The sequence below is a fragment of the Prionailurus bengalensis genome, chromosome D1 (assembly GCF_016509475.1).
Source record: "Prionailurus bengalensis isolate Pbe53 chromosome D1, Fcat_Pben_1.1_paternal_pri, whole genome shotgun sequence".
Lineage (NCBI taxonomy): Eukaryota > Metazoa > Chordata > Mammalia > Carnivora > Felidae > Prionailurus > Prionailurus bengalensis.
Window position 1 is genome coordinate 99,416,899 of NC_057346.1, and position 21,766 is coordinate 99,438,664.

The 21,766-nt window shown below is 39.6% G+C and overlaps 2 protein-coding genes and 1 non-coding gene across 8 annotated transcripts in view; all 3 read right to left on the bottom strand.

The window, feature by feature from the left end:
* CKAP5 (cytoskeleton associated protein 5) overlaps nt 1-21,766 on the bottom strand; it is a 113,864-nt gene that overhangs the window by 13,412 nt on the left and 78,686 nt on the right. For 3 of the 6 annotated variants that reach the window (XM_043582409.1, XM_043582410.1, XM_043582412.1), the window contains exons 25-36: nt 16,874-17,068; nt 16,361-16,496; nt 14,965-15,053; nt 12,372-12,497; nt 10,973-11,122; nt 10,491-10,694; nt 10,145-10,280; nt 9,509-9,702; nt 8,174-8,346; nt 7,920-7,943; nt 6,811-6,984; nt 6,468-6,588 (exon numbers count right to left, since the gene is read on the bottom strand). In XM_043582409.1, the coding sequence (XP_043438344.1) occupies nt 6,468-6,588; nt 6,811-6,984; nt 7,920-7,943; nt 8,174-8,346; nt 9,509-9,702; nt 10,145-10,280; nt 10,491-10,694; nt 10,973-11,122; nt 12,372-12,497; nt 14,965-15,053; nt 16,361-16,496; nt 16,874-17,068 (1,722 nt within the window). The remainder of the gene's footprint in view (nt 1-6,467; nt 6,589-6,810; nt 6,985-7,919; nt 7,944-8,173; nt 8,347-9,508; nt 9,703-10,144; nt 10,281-10,490; nt 10,695-10,972; nt 11,123-12,371; nt 12,498-14,964; nt 15,054-16,360; nt 16,497-16,873; nt 17,069-21,766) is intronic. The other 3 variants (XM_043582413.1, XM_043582414.1, XM_043582415.1) reach the window with 1 other exon arrangement.
* LOC122484433 (10 kDa heat shock protein, mitochondrial-like) lies at nt 2,298-3,088 on the bottom strand. The gene has a single exon (XM_043582418.1). It carries the CDS (start codon nt 3,036-3,038, stop codon nt 2,793-2,795), a length of 246 nt encoding a protein of 81 aa, XP_043438353.1. The 5' UTR covers nt 3,039-3,088; the 3' UTR covers nt 2,298-2,792.
* On the bottom strand, nt 9,907-10,018 carry LOC122484598. Its single transcript, XR_006297654.1, has one exon. It is a non-coding gene; the product is annotated as a small nucleolar RNA SNORD67 (small nucleolar RNA).

Genomic DNA, 21,766 nt, shown 5'->3' on the forward strand with positions numbered 1-21,766 from the left:
TGAGCTGAAATCGGAGGTTTAACCAACTGAGCAACCCAGGTGCCCCCAATACTGCACAATCTTGATTACAGTGGCTCTGTAGTTACTGTTGATGTATAGTGATAAAGGACCTCTGCACTGTGTTATAATTTTAAAAAACTTTCTTGGGGTGCCTGGGTGGCTCAGTCAGTTGAGCATCCAAGTCTTGATTTCAGCTCAGATCATGATCCCAGAGTTGTGGGATGAACCCTGCAATGAATTCCACACTTAGTGTGGAGCCTGTTTACAATTCTCTCTCTCTCTCTGCCCCTCTCCCCTGGTTATGTGCATGTGCTCTCTCAAAAAAATTTAAAAAAGATACGTAGATTTAAAATTTTTTTTAATTAAAAAACTGTCTTAAAAAACTGACTGCTGGGGTGCTTGGGTGGCTCAGTCAGTTAAGCAACTGACTCGGGCTTGGTCATGATCTCGCTCGTGGTTTGTAGGTTTGAACCCTGCGTGGGTTTCTGTGCCGACAGCTCAGGGCCTGGAGCCTGCTTCGGATTCTGTGTCTCCCTATCTCGCTGACTCTCCCCCACTCACGCACGCTCTCTCTCAAAAATAAATAAAACTTCAAAAAAAAAAATAAATTTCAGCGTCAATTTCATAACTGTAGAACTGTTGAGATTTTGATTAGAATGGCTTTCACTGTATAGGTAAATTTGAGGCAAATTGGCATCTTGATAACCCCAAACCTTGTGAACATATTATATTTCCATTTATTTGGAAATTCTCTAATGTCATTCAATTTCCTCTATAAAGGTTTTACATATAAAATGCTTGATTTATTCCTATGTAAATGTTTTTGTTACTGACGGTTTTCTTTTTTTTAATATTCTCATAAATCTTTATTTATATTTTTAAATGTTTTTATTTCTCTGAGACAGACAGAGAGAGAGAGAGAGAGAGAGAGAGAGAACACACAAGAGGGGGAGGGGCAGAGAGCAAGCGGGAGACACAGAATCCGAGGTTGAGCTGTCAGCACAGAACCTGACATAGGGCTTGGACTCAGGAACCGCAAGACTGTGACCTGAGCCAAAGTCAGACATGTAACCAACTGAGCCACCCAGGCACCCCTGTTAATTTTCTTATAATAAAAATATATAAAATTTACCATTTTAACTATCTCTTAAAAAAATGTTAAGTTTACTTATTTAAAGAGAGAGAGAGAGTATGAGCAGGGGAGGAGCAGAGAGAGAGAGAATCCCAAGTAGGCTGTGCACTATAGCCTGACTCAAGGCTCAAATACATGAACTATGAGATCATGATCTGAGCCAAAATCACAAACCGGATGCTTAACTGAGCCACCAAGGTGCCCATTTTAACCACTTAAGTATATAATCCAGTGGCATTAAGTACCTTCACAATGTTATATAACCATCACCACTATCTATTTCTAGAAGTTTGTTATCATTCTAATCGGACTCCATACCCATTAAATAATAACTCCAAATTCCGCCGCCCTTCCCTAGCCCTGGTAACCTCTATTCTACTTTCTCTGTGTGTTTGCCTATCCTAGGTACCTCATATATGTGTAATCACACAGTATTTGTCCCTTTGTGTCTGATTTATTGTATTTAGCATAAGGTTTCCAAGGTTCATCCATGTTATAGTATACATCAGAATTTCATTCATCTTTATGGCTGAAAAATATTCCATGGTATGTATATACCACATTTTGTTGATCCATTCACATGCTGATGGACTCTTAAGTTGTTTTCCACCTTTTGTCTGCTGTGAAGAATGCTGCTATAATAAACACTGGTGCACAACTATCTGTGTGGGTCCCTGCTTTCAGGTAGTGGACATATTGGATCTTATTGTAATTCTTGTTTAACTTTTTGAAGAACCACCAGACTGTGTTTTCCATAAATGGTTGTAACATTTTATGTCCTTACCAGTAATGCACACAGGTTCCAGTTTCTCCACATCCTTGCCAATACTATTGACCATTTAAAAAAAAATTTTTTTTTAATGTTTTTATTCGAGAGCGAGCGAGCGAGAGCAGGGGAAGGGCAGAGATAGAGACAGAGAGAGAGAGAGATCCAAAGCAGGCTCCAGACTCTGAGCTGTCAGCACAGAGTCGGAGGAGGGGCCCAAACTAGTGAACTGCAAGATCATGACTTGAGTCGAAGTCAGTTGCTTAACCAACTGAGCCACCCAGGTGCCCTATTTCCCATTTTTAGAAAAAAAGAAAATCCTACTGGGGTATGAAGTGGTATCTCATCGTGGTTTTGATCTGCATTTCCTTAATGACTAAAAGATGGCAAACATCTTTTCACATGCTTACTGGCCATTTGTGTATCTTCTTTGGAGAAATGTTGATTTAAGTCCTTTGCCCATTTTTGAATTTTCTTTCTGTTTGTGTGGTTGAATTGTGGGAATTCTTTATGTGTTCTGGATATTAATCTCTTTTCAGATATATAGTTTGCAAATATTTTCTCTCATTCTGTGGGGTGTCTTTTTACTCTCTTGATAGTGACCTTTGTTTGATGCATAAAACTTTTATTTGATAAAGTTCAATTTTATTATTTTTTCTTCTGTTGCCATTGCTTTTGGTGTCATATCCAAAAAAATCACTGCCAAGTTTAATATCATGAAGATTTCCCCCTATGTTTTATTTGTTTTGTTTGGGATACCATTAGGTTATTATAAAAGAGAGACATGGAAATTATTTACATGATGGAAGATTTCACAACTTTACTAGAATGGGCAGCTTCACATGACGCCATTTCAATAATGATTTATTTTAGCCTACATACTTCCTGAGAATGTCACCAGAAATAATCCTTGTCATCCAGAACTACTTTGGTGCTTCCATATTCTGGGAGAATTTTATCTCCAACTTTCACGCTAACTAGTTGAATCTCTCTCTTTTCTCTAGAGCCCCATCCATACACTTTTCCTTGAGATTTTTCTGGAAGCAAAATGCCCCCTTTGGTTACAGTTTTGGCTATACTCCTTTCAACTAAAACTTGGTCAAAGAGGGGAAGAAACTTTCTAAACGCCTGTCCTGACATGACTGGCTGCTGCAGTTCGTACTTTGCTTTTGAGCTGCCACCATCACAAGGAGAACCCTCCCCCCCCGCCCACCCTGCTCCTGCCATGTTTTCTTCTAAGAGTTTTAGAGCTTTAGCTATTACATGTACGTCTTTGGTCCATTTGGAGTTAATTTTTGTATATAGTATGAGTCCAACTTCATTCTTTTGCATGTGGATATCCAATTCTCCCAGCATCATTTGTTGAAAAGACTATCCTGTCCCCACTGAATGGTCTTGTCACTGTTGTCATTTAATTTGGTTTCAGCAGTGATCATCCTCTCCTTTCAGTCCATCTACTCAATTTTAAAATTCTGAAACTTTTTTTTTTTTTTTTTTTTTTGCTGGGGAGAATATATGTAATAAATAATCCTCGTTAAGTACTCTTTCCACATACCCCCTCCCCCCCAACCCTGTGGTCATCTAGTCCCCTCCAGCAGTTTCAAGTTTCCCTGTACCAGGAAATTCCCATTCTGGTTATTTTGTTTTATTCCTTTTCCCAACTACTGAGTCCCTTACAGTGTGGTTTGTTATCATTCTTTATCTAGTCAGGATTCACTCTTGGGTCTTTTTGGAAATCCTCGATTATGGCAATCTGAGCAGGGGAGACATAGCAGTTTCTGCCCTTCTAAGTCTGTGCTATGCCAGCTGGCAATCTATCAGTCATATGGCACAGCACCAAGAGCGGGCACTTCTGCTCTTCTGTCTCTGAAGGTACAAAAGCTAGAGCCTTCCCAGCCTCAGACAGTGAATTCAGCCTTTTTGTTCGGCAACTTATAATTCCTTGGGGGGCCAGGGAGAACACCAGGTCCTCCTATTAATAACACTCATACAGACCACCATTGCCCTTTCTTTAGGAGATACGCTGATCTCCACAAAAAGAGTCTTTCCAGGAATTTTGGTGTTTCAATCTTTTTCCCTGGGCTCTGCACTATTGAACCTCAGGTTTTCCTGAAGGCCTGTATGTGGAAAAGTCTTGTACTTATACAACACAGAGCTTGACATTTATACATACTTCAGACACCACCTACCTGACCTAGCAGCTACTCTGCTCAGAAAAGGCAGATGGGTTTGGATTGAAAGGGATGGAGAAAGGCAAGAGGAATGCATGCATTCAAGTCATTGTTTTCCAAAATCCCCTCCAATACCAAAACTGTTAACAGGACACTCTTTGTAGAACAATAGCAAAAACCTTGTGCTAAGATTTCCAATTCCACCATTTCCAACCATCTGTCTTCATGGAGATGTCTAATGAGACAACACTCAAAATCAGAAGTTAGGACGGATGTTACTACCATCTAATCTTCAGGCTCCATTTTCTCGAATTGCCCCGATCACGTTCTTCATAGCTAAAGGCCAGTTCAGAATCATTCACTGTATTTAGTCATGTCTCTCAGTCTCTCTTCAGTGTAGACCAATCCTCAGTCTTTCCTTGACTTTCTTGACCTTGACATTTGTAAAATATCCCTTGGTTTGCATTTATTTGAGATTTCCTCATGATTAGATGACATTAGGAATGTGAACAAAGTGATGCTGAATTCTCACTGGATCCAATGAGGTGGCACATGATTTTATCTTCCAGGGTGGTGTGTGCTACGCTTCTGTACTGCCAAATTCTCAAAGTATTTTTTATTTTTTGGCTACTTCTTATGTATTTGTCCTTTGTATTTTGTGGAGAGGTACTATGAAACTGCAAATAACCCATTTCTCTTCAAATTTTTTATTTCTATGGGCATGGACTGTGGTTCCCTATTTTGTTAAGTTTTTTCGAATTTAATAAATTTCCTGAATTTTATTCAGTGTATTAGGTTATACCTCATTACTACCACTATTTACTTTGATGCTCAAACTGTCCCCTTCAAACATAAGGCATCTGTTCCCGTTGGCCCGTGGGTCCTTCTGACATATCCCTATCACTCCTTGAGCCTATCCTTCCTGTCTAGTACAATACGATGTTCCAGGATTACCCTGTACTTTTTCTAATTCAGCCCTAGAATCTGCCCCTTCTCCAAGGAGCTCTCATTCCCTTTTAGTGGAAAATGGTATTCAGAAGATAAGATTTGGGAGTGCTTACTGCTGTTGGGGTATTGCTGTTCTCAGGTCCTCTCAATGAGAAGAACTAGGACATGTATATATATATTATATACACATATAACACACATTTATACCACATATATACATACATATACACTGACACTGATATTAATCTCTACATCTCTATAATGAAAACCATGAGTTCACACTGACACATCTAATTCCAACACCAGTTTATTCTCTTTCGCTTTCCTTTCATATTTGTAGTGCTTTTCTGACAGTAAGAAATTTGGGTTCTATTTTCCTTGTATTTCTTTGACCAACCTTTTTGCATATAACCAATCTCCCATCTCTGCCACCAGTTCTTCCCTATGCAGATGCCTACTTCAGCTCTGACTCCCAGTTCTGAGCCACCTGTGTACTGGCCTGCCCCCTCCAACACACGTGGATATCCTTACCCTGCCTCAGATCCTACTATCATGCCAGACTGACTGCCTGCGTGGACATCCTCTTCATCCCACGTAGGCTCTGACTCCTGACTCTACATCACCTCTCCCGTATGACACCATCCTCACAATGCTTGGGCTCTGAGACCCTCGCTCTGGGCCACTGTGGCTCCCCACCCCCACCACCTTGCCAAAAGGTAGATGCCTACCTTGCTCTACCAACTTATTGGCTTTAGGACTAGATCGTTAGGGAAGGGAAGCAGAAGAAGAGACTGATTTTTTAGAAAATATATAGCTTCTTTGCTTAAAATTCTCTAATGGTTTCCCATCACATTTAAAATAAAATCCAAACTTACCCTGGGGCTTTTAAAGGTCTACATGATACAATTTCTGTCCACCTCTCAAATCTCATTCTGTACCATTCTCCCTCTTGCCCACTCTGCTCCAAGCACAGGGGCCTTGTATTAATTCCTTGAATATTCCAAACTCATTCCTCTCCTACAGCCTTCGTAATCTCTCTTCCCTCTGCCTGCATCCCTGACCACCAATCTAAGTAACTATTCAGCTCCTCTCTCTGATCACCCCATTGGAGTTATATTTACACAGTAGTTGCTATTATCTGATATTTTCTTGTTTACTTATTTCTCTCTGTCCACTAAAACCTAAGTAAATTCCATGAGATTTGGTTCCTACTTACTGCTGTTATTTCCAGCCTCTGGCGAATGAATGCAAGTGTAAAATAAAAAGCAAGGCTCTATGACAGCCATATCCTGGGAGGTCAGTGATGACAATGAGGGGTCCCTGTGCACGTTTTCATCAGAGCAGTGCTGAACGCTGCCTGCCTCCGTCAAATCTGCGACCAGAATGCAGCCACCACTCGTACAGCCTCTGCTGATGATGGAATTACTGTCGTGTGTAATACCCCCATTACCTGTGTCAGAGCTTGGATGCTCGTGTTGATGTCACCACTGGCTACTTGGGAGATAATGAAATTGATTGTGGATGCTGTATTACTGTGCATGTCATCAAAGTGTGGAGAAACAGCCCGGATTCTAGAGAGCAGAGCAAAGGGAAAAAATTCAATCTTTGTTAGAAGACATCTCAGTGAGTTGGGATTATGCAATTCTCTGCTACCTCCAGGTCTTAGTAAAGAATTGCTCCCAGCCATACAGTGATCAGTTCTAAAACATTCTAATTGTACAGAGAGCTCTTTTCACATATGCACTCTTTTGATCACGCACTGCTCACCACTGAAATGAAAGAGATTAACTTACTTGGGTTCAGGAATAAGGACGGGTTCAAAAATGTCATCCAGTTTGTGCTGAACAAGCTCTGGCATTTCACATCGAACTGTACCATTGTCATTCTCAATCTCATCTAGATCCAGCTGGAATTCTCGGCGAACCATCTGGGCTGCCTCAGGATGCCCACTCATGCTTCGGGCTTGGCTAAGGGAAGCAAAAGGAGGTTCCTGAACTAAAAGAAACTTCTGAAACAAAGGACAAGAGTAGCACTGCCAGTTGCCCCAAAGCTTCAAGACAGATGTTCAACTTCTGGTTTCAGCCCCCCTGAATTATTTGAGTCCTTGAGTCTAAGGCAAATGCCTTCAATGGGCCGCAATTCATGTTCATGAATATTCTCAGAGCAGATGGTTTTAACTTGTATTTGTAGTAGCTTCCAAATTATAAGTATTCTCTCCAGTTCACTAAAGCCGACAAACCTTGTGTTGCTATTCCAGAGGGGGCAGAAAATAATTCATAAAATATACTTATACTGACTCAAAGGTCTCTACTTGGTCACAAATTTAAGAAAGATCTAGACTGGCTGGTTCTTTTCTGATAAATTATCCAGTGTTAAGTTCTTCTAATCATAAGCACTCATCCATGCAGTGTTCAGTACACTTTAAACTTTGAGGTACAGTCATCTCTTTTTAGGGATATTCACTCTTGATAGGTCAGGGCCAGCATTACATCTAAGCAATAGGTATTTAAAGTTTTCAAATTCAAATTGGTTAAAATTAGACGAACGATACAGCCCAAAATAGAGCTGTCTTTCTTAGAAGGTAGTATTTTGAGTCCCTAAGCCAATTCTGGGTTGCATGCAATTTACTCAGCCTTATCTGAAGAACAGAAACCTGAATATGACCAAGTATAACACAAGGAAGAAGGTGAACCAATAATTTAGCCACATGACATTGAGTGGCCACTTCTGCTAGCCAGTGGACTTCTGGGGAAGGCTTGACACATGGGATACTTATGGACACCCCTAACCTGTTAAGAGTTATAAACTCTAAATCAATTGCCCTCCAGAGGGGATGAATCCAAGTCAGAAGTTAGAAAGATATAAGAGCCCTGCTAATGAGAAATTAGCAGGCAGTACTTACATCCTATAAGTGCGATACATAATTCTGTCCACGGAAAAGCAGTGAAAGAAGGCACAAGACTATTTAGAAGTGGTTTTGAGACAAAGACAATGAAGACTGAAGGATTAAACATTTGGCTACAAGACATTTACCCAGACACTCTGTCATGCATGATAATGGCTACAAGAACTCAAGATTATGTTACAGGATAAGCTCTTAGCACACAAGGCAAAGTCCACTGAGACGTTCTTAGACAATTATCTCCATCTACATACTTGAGTTTGGAGGACATGTCCTCAGCTGGTCCCTTGCGCAGCATGTTGGCATTGGAGTTTATGCTCTGTGTGCGCTGAGGTCTCTCTTCCACCTGTTTTATTGGTGCAGCAGAAGGCCTCTTTGCTGACCGCTTAATCCTCTCCTCGAGCATGCTCATATCCTTTTCAGAAAGCTGTAAGAAGAAGCCAATTTATTACCACATACTCTACTAGAATATGAGGAGAATTAAAAACCTGGAAGACTCAAAAGAGTCAATATCCATTCACATATTGAAGCAAACAGAACCTGCTATGTTAGGGTAAATTCATTTTCAAAATACTAACTACATTTTAAATCAACTATTGTTAAAACCTGCTATCATAAGAGAATACATGAAAGAAGGAAAGGATACAAAAAGAAAGGCCAGTAATAACTCTAAACGAAAAAATCAAAGATTAAATGATGCTTCCTCATGTTTGCTGTGTCACCACTATGTGAACTACAGGTAAGAAGCTTCACCTGTGACCATCTATAAAATTCCCATCTGCTTTATCTCCTTTGCCGACCTGTAGTGAGGATTTAATTAGATTAGGACAGCTAAAAATACATAAACACAGTGTAAATACTAGGAAGTAACTGGAATGAAGGACTGAGGTGCAAACACAAGCAAATGGCTCAAAGGAAGTAAGGAATCTGAGATAGCACCTGATGTGTCTGCAGAATGTGGCTTATGGCTGTGGGACTCTTTTGATGTGACAGGTACCAGATTCTACATTATACACAAGTACTTGTTCACTACAAAGTAAATGCACTGAAAATTACAGAGCAGATTTCTAGACAGAATATAAATCCCAAACTAGTTCTGGATTTCCCGATTCAAAAATAGCTCTCGGGGCACCTGGGTGGCTCAGTCGGTTAAGTGTCTGACTCTTGATTTTGGTTCAAGTCATGATCTCATGTTCCGTGAGATCGAGCCCCACATCGGGTTCTGTGCTGACAGCGTGGAGCCCGCTTGGGATTCTCTCCTCTCCCTCTCTCTGTTCCTCCGCTGCTCCTGCTCTCCCTCTCTTAACTTAAAAAAAAAAAAAAAAAAAAAAAGCTTTCATTTTCTAAAGCAAAGTGTGTGAGTAGAAGGCTCAGAAAAGAAAATCTGATTTCCTGTAAGGCACATATAAATGTCCTGTAACAGTCAGAGACACCCTCAAGGGTTTATCTGGACTCTAAGACACATTGATGGGTTTAGTTTAATAAAAAGTGGTAACAACTTAGCTAGAGTTGAGATGGCATGAAAGCTGAACACCCAAGTGATTCTGCGATTCACAACATGTTAAAAATGTCCACAAAAAGTCACTCACAGTTCCAATCAGTTTGAACACCTGATCCCCGTGTACATTGTACACGGTGACGATGGTATTGAGGGCAGCATTGCGCACAGCATTGTCACGGTCTCCGATGTGAATTGCTATCTCCTTTAAGGCTTTCCCTGGGGTTGGTTGGCAAACATTCATGCCATAGGACTCGACCAGACACCCCAGTTCTTCCAGGCACTCTGATGGGGGAGAAAGATTAGACTGATGAGACCCAACACACATTTGGCATAGAGACTTATCTTTGCTAGATAAAATTTCCTTGGCATACATAAAAGACTAAAATCCTATACTGGTTCTACCTAGAATTTTTCCTTGTTTATTGCCTTCTGATAAAACACACAATAATGATGTTACAGCAAGTGCTCCTGGAAGAAAGGGATGCCTGTGAGTCAGATGGCCCCTGTGCACTTGATTTTGTCACCAGGGTGGTAACTGAGTGGTGCCCGTGTCACCGGACACTGTGGCACCACCAGTGTGCAACTCATCATTCTCACAGTCCAAATCAGAAGATTGGAATCAATCACTCAGACACTGAAGAATTATCCTTGTTCATCTACAAACTCTTTCTTTTAGAGGTCACTGCTGCATAGACTCACGCTTCTATTTAAATTGTTGCTTCACCTGCTCTTTGCTTAGAGTTTTTGGATTTGGTTCCTTCCATGATGAAGGGGAACATCTTGCTGGCTGGGTAGACAAGGCACATCCGGTTCAGGATGGCACGGACATCTTTACGAATGACATCCTTTGGTTCTCCAACCTAGTCGACAAGGAAAATAATGACTGAGGCATTTCCTGAGTAGCAAAGGGTCCTCCCATGAGTCACTACCTTTTGGAAGAATAGGGGCACAGGAGTAAGTGGTAGAAGGTATCTTCACAGAATAAATGAAAAAGGGCGAGGGCATAAAGGATAGGCACTGAGGTCAGCCGGGAACTTGGGCAGTCTTCCAGAGTGAGAACAACGCATTACCTTGAGGATGAGATAAGGGATGAAGGAAGATGCTTCGTTCTCAGTCAGATGATATTCCTCCTCACTTAGCAGTGTGAAGAGCAATTTTAAATATTCTAGGGCTTTCATTAGGACGCTTGTATTGGTGTCAAAAAACCGCAGGGTAAGCCACTTTAAGATGAGATCCAGGCAACCAATTACACCCTCTTTTTCACTCTCCAAGTGCTTAAAACAAAAGACAAATAAGACTGTATAAAAATGTAAGTTCTATTAGGTAAGTCCTTTATAAATTTTACTAGAGTCCAAGAAGAAAATAATAGCTTTTTGAGCTATTTAGGACCTAAAATTATAGACATTTATTCTATCAAACAATAAAACAGCTCTAAAAACAGAGAACATGTTGTATTCTAGTTCCCTCTCAAGTCACGTGAATTTCTGGGTATTCACAAGGCTCAGTATTTTCACGGGTCTGAGGTAATCATAGTTATCTCTTGCAAACCTACATCAACCATGACAGCAAGGGCTTTGTTATGATGCTGAAAGTCTGAGTGAAACATCTCATCTTGTAGCCACTTAGCCACGCAGCTAGACATCTGAGTCTTTAGTTGCTCAATGTATTCATCCCGTGGAGTAGTAAAATTCCACTTCAGCACCTGAAAAAAAAAACAGTGAAAAGGGACTGTAAGATGTTCAACTGAAATGAGGCAGAGAAGAACTCTATTTAAAAGCAGCTGCAGAAATCAATTAAATAAGATATTTTAAAATTCAACAAGATTAATTTGTAATTAAATATGAGTGCGAAATGTATTCTTGAGCTGTCATACATTGGGAAGCTTAACTCTTAAAATCTAGGAATAGAATAACATTCAGCAGTTCTCACCACAAAGACCAATGCTCTATTATTGTATAACATGGTAGACACTGTTGGTACAATTTCAATAAGGGGAAAATTTGAAATAGCTATCAAAATTTTAAAAATACACACCATTCTAGGAGGAGTTTAATAAAGATATATTCACACATGTGCACAAATGCCTACATTCAAAGATGCTTATGACAGTGTAGTTTATAACACTGAAAGACTAGAAGCAACCTAAATGTTTACATTGTAGGTTGGGGATAAAGAAAGGTACATACATATGATGTACCAATAAAAAGAATGAATGCATATAAACACGCAGATATGAATAGCCTTTAAGATACTTCAAACATCATTCAAAGAAAAGAATAAAACACAGAACAAAGAATATGGCATGTTCCCCTGTGCATAAAAGGCAGGCCATATGTTTATACATATATGATTGTATTGCATGAAACACTGACACTTCTGGAGTAACACACAAGAGCACTGGTAATAATGTCCTTCCTATGGAGGAGGACTAGAAGGGGTGACATGCTTCTCACACGACTCTCTGCACATTTCATATTGCTTGAATTAAGAAAAAACAACAACATGTATATATTGTAACAAAAAAAATTTAACTTCCTGATAATACTAAAATAAATCAAAAGAGAAATGACCGAACTAAGCAGATACAGTCACCAAATCTGGCTTTTATGGTATCAGGCACAAGAAGGATTAAACGAGTGGCCTATTACCTATGTGTAGTTGACAAAAATCAATGAATACTTCCCATTCTTCAATTATAAAAATTAAAACAACTTTTATTTCTTTCCATTTGGAGGAAGAATAGGCAGTAGCTCCATTCCATAGTTCCTTTTGTAGGAACTAATGCTCCCATAGAGCCGGCTTAGAGAAATAAGCCATAATTTATAAGCAAAAGATTTAGTTCATTGTTAGATAGTTCACAATGAAATGAATTCCAGACAGCAAAGCTATTCTTGATTACAAAGCAAAACAAAAAAGCAAAAACCTACTGAGGATTCTTATCCCTTTCTTACCTTTAATCCTTTTTCATCTTTCATTCTTTGCTCCTTTCCATTTGGAACAACAATGAAGATAGGACCAGATTTGTCTTCATCTTCCTTTAAGCTGGTTTTGCTGGGCACTTTCTTTCCTTGTGCACTCTACAGCCAAGGTTCAGGGAATACTGGTTAGGAATGTGATGTTGCTGCCCAGTAAGAGCGCACTATAAAAACCATACACTCTCCACATTGTATTCTTCATGATAGAAACAGATAAGTCACAGAATTGTGCACGTTATGTTTTTGTACAGGTTTTTCAGAAATGTTTCTAATAGCATTCTCAGGTAACTGTTGGTTAGTCCTTAGACTGGCACGCAACATAGCTGGAAAAACTCTATTACCTGTCATTGGTTTGGGTCACAGCCTTTGTTTATTGGACAGTTCTTTCTTGAAATCTTCAACACCATTTATGGTTTTCCATATTAATGACTTCCATATTAATGACATTTTGAATGACATTCACACACTTCACATCATTTAGTTGAGAAAGCTTTTCTGTTTCTCTGCATATAAAATATATCTCTAGGGGCACCTGGGTGGCTCAGTTGGTTAAGCGTCCTGGACTTCGGCTCAGGTCATGATCTCATGGTTTGTGAGTTCTAACCCTGCACTGAGCTCTGCACTGACAGTACAGAAGCTGCCTGGGATTCTCTCTCTCTGCTCCTCCCCGCCCCGCCCAATGCTCTCTCCCTCTCCCTCAAAATATATAAATAAACTTAAAAAAATAAAAGTAAATATATCTCTATCATATAGCTATACCTGAGAGTCTCTGAACTTGATTCTAGGGAAACTTGCTAGAAACATTTTAAGTTATTAAAGTGGTTTTGAAAAATAATCCAAGAGTTTGAATTTTTGTATCAGATGGAAAAGAAAATAGTGAACCTCACTATGTATATTTAATTTTAAAACAGGAACCATTATTAACAAAAATGTAGGAAGAGTCCAGTATTTCTAGTAGGCCAGAATTTCTTTCTAGTTCAAACACTGAAGTCATTCAGTCAAAACAAGTATGAGATCATTTATGTGAAACTGTAAACTGCAAAAGACTTGCGGTGGGGGGGGGGGGCAGTATAGCATTAAGAACAGAGTCAAAAATACTTCAAAGCACATGTGACCAAAATACTAAAATAAGCACTTGTTAAATTTGGGATGAGGACATTGGGGGAGGACAGGAAAAGAACAGCTTCATTGGACAGCTTAGAAGATAATTACCTATTTAACTCATTGAGTTAAAGGACCATGCATATGGAAAAATAACTGTAATATTCAGATGAATAGCCAGAGTGCCCATTGTATCTGGCATATAATAATAAATGCACTAGGTAATAAAACGGTTCTTAGTCTGGCATTTTTTTCATTAGTTACATGTAATTGATTAGATGGTTTTCTCTATGTATATTTGCTATTATATTTACTACCAACCGTACAGTTCTGCAATTTTCTTATATAAGTTTTAATCAATACCCTGAATACAGTGATAGGTTCTGAATCTCGGTATAGAAACTGATGACAATTTGCTGTGATTCAAAAACTTAATGAAATAAAAAGATTCCCAGGAGATTTCTGCCCTTTGCCCCGTCCCCGAAATATTTAAAGTTAAGCATTCGAACATATTTCTTTATTTTATTTTTAATTTTATGTTTGTTTATTTTTGAGAGCGAGAGAGACTGAGCATGAGTGGGAGAGGGACAGAGAGAGAGAGAGGGAGATACAGAATCTGAAGCAGGCTCCATGCTCTGAGCTGTCAGCACAGAGACCGATGCGGGGCTTGAAATCACAGACCACGAAATCATGACCTCAGCCGAAGTTGGCCACCCAACCGACTGAGCCACCAGGTGCCCCTATCTTTTTAATTTTTTTTTTTTTATGTTTATTTATGTTTGAGAAAGAGGAGACAGAGTGCTAGTAGAGAAGGGGCAGAGAGAGAGAGAGACAGAGAGAGAGACAGATCTCAAAGCAGGCTTTAGGCTCCATACTGTCAGCACAGAGCCCGACGTGGGGCTCAAACTGATGAATTGTGAGATCATGACCTGAGCCAAGTCAGACGCCTAACCGAATGAGCCACCCATGTGCCCCTGAACATATATTTCTTTAAATGTCCAACTCTGCATGGATGCTAAAGGGACTGGTGATTCATCAAAATAAGTCCCACTGGTGCAGGGACAGACGGTATTTCCTTGTAGACTCATTAGGATACCTTCTAGCACGATGACTTAACTGTGCCAAGTTTGAAGGAAGCTGATCACTACCTTCCTTTTCTTAAATCAGACTCAGCCTAAGTGATTCTGCCAGAGCTACATAGGACTTCTTTCTTCACTACTGCAAATCTTCCCCAAAGGTCTGCATGACAAAACCCATGACAGCACCTCTTGAGAGCAGGATGTCTCTGTTTTGGGGCCTTATTTAAAACAAGCCACAGAAACAGGCATAAATAATTAACTTTATAATTTGATAACATCAAGAGTGGTAATGTTTTTCATGCATAATATGATCTTTCCTAATAGAATGACATTGTGCATAAAACACACTTAAAATAAATTCTACATCTAAGTATGCAGAGTTAACATACCTTTGCTTTAGAGGAAACTCCTAGAGCTTTGGCCTTTTTTGGATCAGGCTTGGGTTCTACAGTGCTGGAAACAGAATCTTCAACAGGTGCTTTGAGAAAAAAAGGGATCTACTATAAATATAAACTTTAATGTCACTTTGTTCTGAGCAGGTTAAATATATAATGATGAGAAGGCCTACAGTTTTAAATGTGTCAATTTAGCAAGCATTTTCAGTTAGATTTTTTCTAATCTTTTTTCAGCCTGACTTCTTTTTAAGCATAACCGTATGAGATTAACTCAATAAATCTACATCTGCTTTGCCAACATTTAAGCTGAAGGTTTTTTTAAAATTTTTTTTAATTAATGTTTTTATTTATTTGTGAAGGAGAGAGAGAGAGAGAGACAGAGCATGAGTGGGGGAGGAACAGAGAGAGGGGGAAACACAGAATTTGAAGCAGGCTCCAGGCTCTAAGCTGTCATCACAGAGCCCGACGGGGGGCTTGAACCCACGAACTGTGAGATCATAACCTGAGCCGAAGTCGGATGCTTAACCGACTGAGCCACCCAGGCACCCCTAAGCTGAAGTTTTAAAACTATTTTCTAAATAGCAGTTAAGAAACCTTTTCCCTAGATTGATACATCCTTAAGGACAGGGCCTGTCATCTTTGATACTCGGTATTTATCATATAGCAAGATTCCAACAAATGGTGTAATTGAATACATACTTTGATACCAACAGTTTTACACATGTAAGATTTCTAACTCTGTAGCATCAACAGTTTCTACCCCCCTAAACAGAATAATATTATTTTATTTAATAATAAAATAGTAGAGAAGGGGTTAAAGAGTAGAGTTTTATTTATACACAATGGAATTTTAACATCAGGGTGAAGAAACCAAGAATTTTCTCTAAATGATTAGTAAATGTTAGAATGGATCAACAAATGGGCAGTGCAGTGGAAAGAGGACCCATTTGGGAGTGAGAAAGAGGAATTCTATGCTGGTGAATTCAGGCACTGACTGGTCGTCCCTGTACCCGTCACTTGATCTTCTGGGTTTCTACATCTGTTAACAAAGGGAATTAAACTAGATGGTCCCAGTTCCCCCTCTAACTATAATATCCAATAGCAGAAAACAGTATAGAAACCTTAAAAATAAGAAGGAGCACTTGCTTTCTGGAGTATTTCAATACATTATTCCAAACTCCTTTTTTGGACTTGGAAACCAAATTAATCATCTTCATACCTTCAGCATAGTTCATAGCATAAAACTTCTCAAGTGTTTGTGGTAGGAGGGTAAAGGGGGCGGGCAGGAGGGCAGGCCTAGGATCTAAGCTGTTAGGGAAAATGGTAAAAAATGAAAGCTTGATTTCTTTTTCGAGTTCCCCTGGGCTTAACCCTCTCAAAATACCATTACCTGAAGCTGGCTGGAATTTGGCTGGAGCTGACCCTCCCATCGGTTTGGAAGCTGCTTTAGCAGATGCAGCAGGCTTGGCTGGCATGTTAGCTTTGGCTTTCTCTAGCATGGCCAGTACCTGATCTTTAGAAGTTGGCTAGGGAGACAATGTAACAGGAGAGGTGAGAGGTCACATACATGATACACTCATACTATGCTTACTAACAGAGCTGCTGTCAAACACATCCTTGAGCTCCTACTTTTGAAATACCAATGAAATAAGGGAGGCGGCACACAGTGCAAGAGAAATAACACACATTATGAAGTCACACTAAATTAGCTACCATTCTAGAAGGTCACAATTTTCTGCAGAGTAAGGTTCTTTGAGTTCTACACACTGTTAAATATTATATTTTTGCTGCATTGGGATTTCAAGTGAAACTCTTAGGAGGTAATATGATCTCCTGCCGATATCAATTCATGTTCAATATTTTTCTAATGGCTTTTAACAGCAGCAACAACAGAAAGCAGTACCTTTAGTTTCCCAGTGGCCTTGGCCATTTTCTCATATCCCAAGTGCATCATGAAGAATGGCAAGGCATCTTGGGCCTTCTTCCGCACATCTCCATTACGGTCCTCCAGGCAGGAGTAGAGATGAGGAACACAAAGGATGAGGTCTGTGGGGGTGGAACGAAGACTCGGCAGTTTCTCAGCCAACCAGCCCAGAAGCTGCCAAAGGAAAGGAAGACCAGTGACATACTTCAAGTGGGAAAGTATCACTTACGATCTTAGGCTTAATGATTCCATCAGTACGAAACACTGAATGAGTTCTTACACTACAACTTCCCAAAATAAGATCAGTAATTTTTATTGTTCAAGAAATTTACTATACTTAAATAATAGACACAAAGAAGATAATCTTCCTACAGATAAAAACATGGTTCCCTGGACCGTACTTGGGCATTAAATTATAAAGCTTTAATAGTTCTTAATGCATTTTATTTATTTAAAAAAAAATTTTTTTTTTCAACGTTTATTTATTTTTTTGGGACAGAGAGAGACAGAGCATAAACGGGGGAGGGGCAGAGAGAGAAGGAGACACAGAATCGGAAACAGGCTCCAGACTCTGAGCCATCAGCCCAGAGCCCGACGCGGGGCTCGAACTCACGGACCACGAGATCGTGACCTGGCTGAAGTCGGCCGCTTAACCGACTGCGCCACCCAGGCGCCCCTTCTTAATGCATTTTAAAGATGAAAAACTTTCACTTCACTTCTTTAAAATTTCTAAGAATTATTCAGTAGAGAAGATGCAGAACACTGATTTGATCAGAAGAGGACAAATTCTATTACAACTTCTAGTTCAGCCTTACATCGACAGTTTCTCTCTATTCCTTTAAAATAATTCATATCTGTATGTATTTTTTAAGTCTTTATTAATTTTTTTAAAATTTATTTTGAGAGAGAGAGAGTGCACATAAGCGGGAGAGGGGCAGAGAAAAAGGGAGACAGAATCCCAAGCAGGCTCTGCACTGGCAATGCAAGAGCCCGACATGGGCCTCAAACCTACGAGCTATGAGAGAACGACCTGAGCCAAAACCAAGAATTGGACGCTTAATCAACTGAGCCACCCAGGCGCCCCTGTATTTATTTTTTAACTGAAGTTTTTATTGAAATGATTATAGTCACATGGAGTTATAAGAAGTAATACAGAGATCCCATGCACATTTTGCTCAGTTTCCACTCACAGTAGCTGTATACAAAATTATATTATAGTATAACTAGCAGGATACTGACACTGATACAATCCACTGATCTTGTTCAGACATCCCCACCTTTACTATTCTCATTTGTGACTGTGTGTACATTTAGTTCTGTACTAACGTGTGATAAAAGTGTACATCTGCCACCACAGTCAAGATTTTATTTTTTTTAAGGATATATTTTTTATTTAATTTGAGAGAGAGCACAAGTGGGGGAGAGGCAAAGAGAGCGAGGGAGAAAGAATCTCAAACAGCCTCCACACTATCCACAGAGAGCTCAATGTGGGGCTCGAACACTCCAACCGAGAGATCATAACTTGAGCTGAGATCAAAGAGTTGGGAGCTTAACCAACTGCGCCACTCAGGTACCCCCATAAATTTTCATTTTTACAGAATAAATGTATAAGATCAAAATCACTGGGTCATATAGTAACTACATATTTAGTTTTATAAAAAGCTAAACTCTTTTCCCAGAGTGGCTGTACCATTTTACATTTCCTCTAACAGAATGTTCAAATTTCTCTACATCCTTGCCAGCATCTGGTATTATTACTTTCTTTATTTTAGTAATTCTGATAGTTCTATAGGGATGTGTCACTGTAGTTTTAATTTGCATTTCCCTTATTGCTAATACCACTGAACAACTTTCATGGGCTTATTTGCCAGCTGCATATCCTCTTCTGTAAAACATCTGTTCATGTCTTTTGCCCATTTCCTTTCCTTTTTTTTTTTTAAAGTAGGCTCTACATCCAATATGGGGCTTGAACTCATGACCCTGAGATCAAAAGTTGCATGCTCTCTGACTGAACAAGCCAGATGCCCCATCTTTTGCCCATTTTCTGTTTTCTTCTTCTTTTTTTTAAGTAGGCTTCATGCTCATCGTGAAGCCCAACGTGGGGCTCGAATTCATGACCTGAGCTGAGATCAAGTCGGATGCTCAACCGACTGAGCCACCAGGCCCCCCTTGCTCATTTTCTAATTAGACTTTTTTTTTTTTTTTTTTTTTTTACTGTTTTGAGAATTCTTTACATACATATTCTAAGTAATGGTCCTTTATTGGATGTAAAGTTTATAAATATTGTCTCCTGCTCTGTAGCTGACTTTCATCATCTTCACATGGTCTTTTGCACAGTAAAAGTTCTTTTTTTTTTTTTTTTTTTTTTTTTTTTAAATTTTTTTTTTTCAACGTTTATTTATTTTTGGGACAGAGAGAGACAGAGCATGAACAGGGGAGGGGCAGAGAGAGAGGGAGACACAGAATCGGAAACAGGCTCCAGGCTCCGAGCCATCAGCCCAGAGCCTGACGCGGGGCTCGAACTCACGGACCGCGAGATCGTGACCTAGCTGAAGTCGGACGCTTAACCGACTGCGCCACCCAGGCGCCCCAAAGTTCTTAATTTTTACTGAGGTCCAACTTACCAAGTTCTCCCTTTGATGGGATTGTGGTTTTGGTGTCAAGTCTAAGAATTCTTTGCCTGAAGAATTTCTGTATTCTGAAGGTTTTCACTGATGTTATCTTTAAAAGTTCTACAGTTTTATGTTCTACATTTAAGTCCATGATCCATTTTGAGTTAATTTTTGTGTTAAATGAAAGGTTTAGGTTGAGGTTTATTGTTCTATCTATAGATGTCAAAGGCTCTAGAATCACTTGTTGAAAAGGCCAGCCTTCCCTGCACTAAATTACTTTGGCAACTTAGTCAAAAATTAGTTGATCAGATTTGTGTGGGTCTATTTCTTGGTTTCCTCTTCAGTTCTATTGACCTGTGTCTGTCCTCTCCTCCCCCAACCACCCATACCAGTTTCTTGATTATGTTAACAATATGTGAGTCTTAATATATGGTAGAGTGATTATTTCCATGTTTTTCTTCTTTGTCAAGATTGTTTTAGCTAGAATATAAATTTTAGGATAAACCTGTCTCTATAAAAAACTTGCTGCAAGTTTGGTGGGAATTACATTAAACCTATAGATCAATTTGAGGAGAACTGACATCCCTGCTACATTGAGTCTTCCCATCTATGAACATGGCATGTCTTTCCATCTATTTGGGTCTTCCCAAATAGATGAATTCTTTCAACAGTATTCTGTAATTTTCAGTATACACACTCACTCTGTAGTTGTTTTGCTAAGTGTACATGTAAGGATTTCATTTTCTTTGGAGTGATTGTAAATGGTCCTTTCATTTCAGTTTCTGTATATACACTGTATTATAAAGAAATGTGATTGATTTTTGTGTGTTAATTTTGTATCCTGCAGTCTTACTGAACTCATTTATTAGCTCTAGGAGTTTACTTGTAGATTCCTTAGGATTTTCTATGTAGACAGTTACCTGCAATTAAGGATAGTTTCACTTATTTTTTTTCCAACCTGTCTTTCATCTTTTTTTTTAATTCTTTTTTCCTTTTTTGGGGAGAGAGGGAGGAGAGAGGGGCAGAGATAGAGAGGAAGAGGGGGAAAGAGAGAGGATCTCAAACAGGCTCCATACTCAGTGTTCGGCGTGAAGCCCAAAGCAGGGCTCGATCCCATGACCCGAGCCAAAATCAAGAGTGTATGCTCAACCGACTGAGCCACCCAGGCGCCCCTGTCTTCCATTTCTTTTTCTTGCATTGCTGCAGTGCCCAGAACTTGCCAGACTACGCTGATTAACAGTAGTGAAAACATATCATTTCTACTCGTAGGAGGAAAGCATTCAGTCTTTCACCACTAAGTATGACATTACCTATGTAAGTTTTTTGTAGATGCGCTTTAGCAAGAAGAGGTAGTTCTCTTCTATTACTAACTTGCTCAGAGTTTTTGTCATGAATAGATGCTGGATTTTCTCAAATCCTTTTTTGTGTCAACTGATACAATTATATGATTTTTCTTCTTTGACCTGTTGGTACTGATGGATTTTTGAATGTTGAATTCTATTTTTATGTTCTTTTTTTTTTTTTTTTTTAATTTTTTTTTTTTCAACGTTTATTTATTTTTGGGACAGGGAGAGACAGAGCATGAACGGGGGAGGGGCAGAGAGAGAGGGAGACACAGAATCGGAAACAGGCTCCAGGCTCTGAGCCATCAGCCCAGAGCCTGACGCGGGGCTCGAACTCATGGACCGCGAGATCGTGACCTGGCTGAAGTCGGACGCTTAACCGACTGCGCCACCCAGGCGCCCCTCTATTTTTATGTTCTGATTAAAACCTCTTGAACCTTGAACTTCAGAGTTCAAGAAAATAGAAAATTTCACAAAAAGGCTAGTCCTTTAAAAAATTCTATTTTTAGGGTGCCTGGGTGGCTCAGTCGTTAAGCATCTGACTTTGGCTCAGGTCATGATGTTACAGTTTGTGAGTTTGAGTCCCACATGAGGTGAGTTTGAGCCCCACTTTGGGTAAAACACAAGTTCTGGTAAACCCCTCTTCTCTCTCTCAACCCCTTACTCACTTGTGTTCTCTCTCTCAAAAAATAATTTTTATTGTTAAAAAAGTATATGAGGTGCGCCTGGGTAGCTCTGTCAGTTAAGCATCTGACTTCTGGCTCAGGTCATGATCTTGCAATACGTGAGTTCAAGCCCCGCATCAGGCTCTGTGCTGACAGCTTGGAGCCTGGAGCTTGCTTTGGAATCTGTGTCTCCTCTCTCTCTCAAAAATAAATAAATTAAAAAAAAAAAAAAAAATTTTTTTTTTTTTTTTA

What these genes read in the sequence shown, in the direction of transcription:
- LOC122484433 (XM_043582418.1), bottom strand. Translation starts at nt 3,038, where the DNA reads ATGTCAGGACAGGCGTTTAGAAAGTTTCTTCCCCTCTTTGACCAAGTT.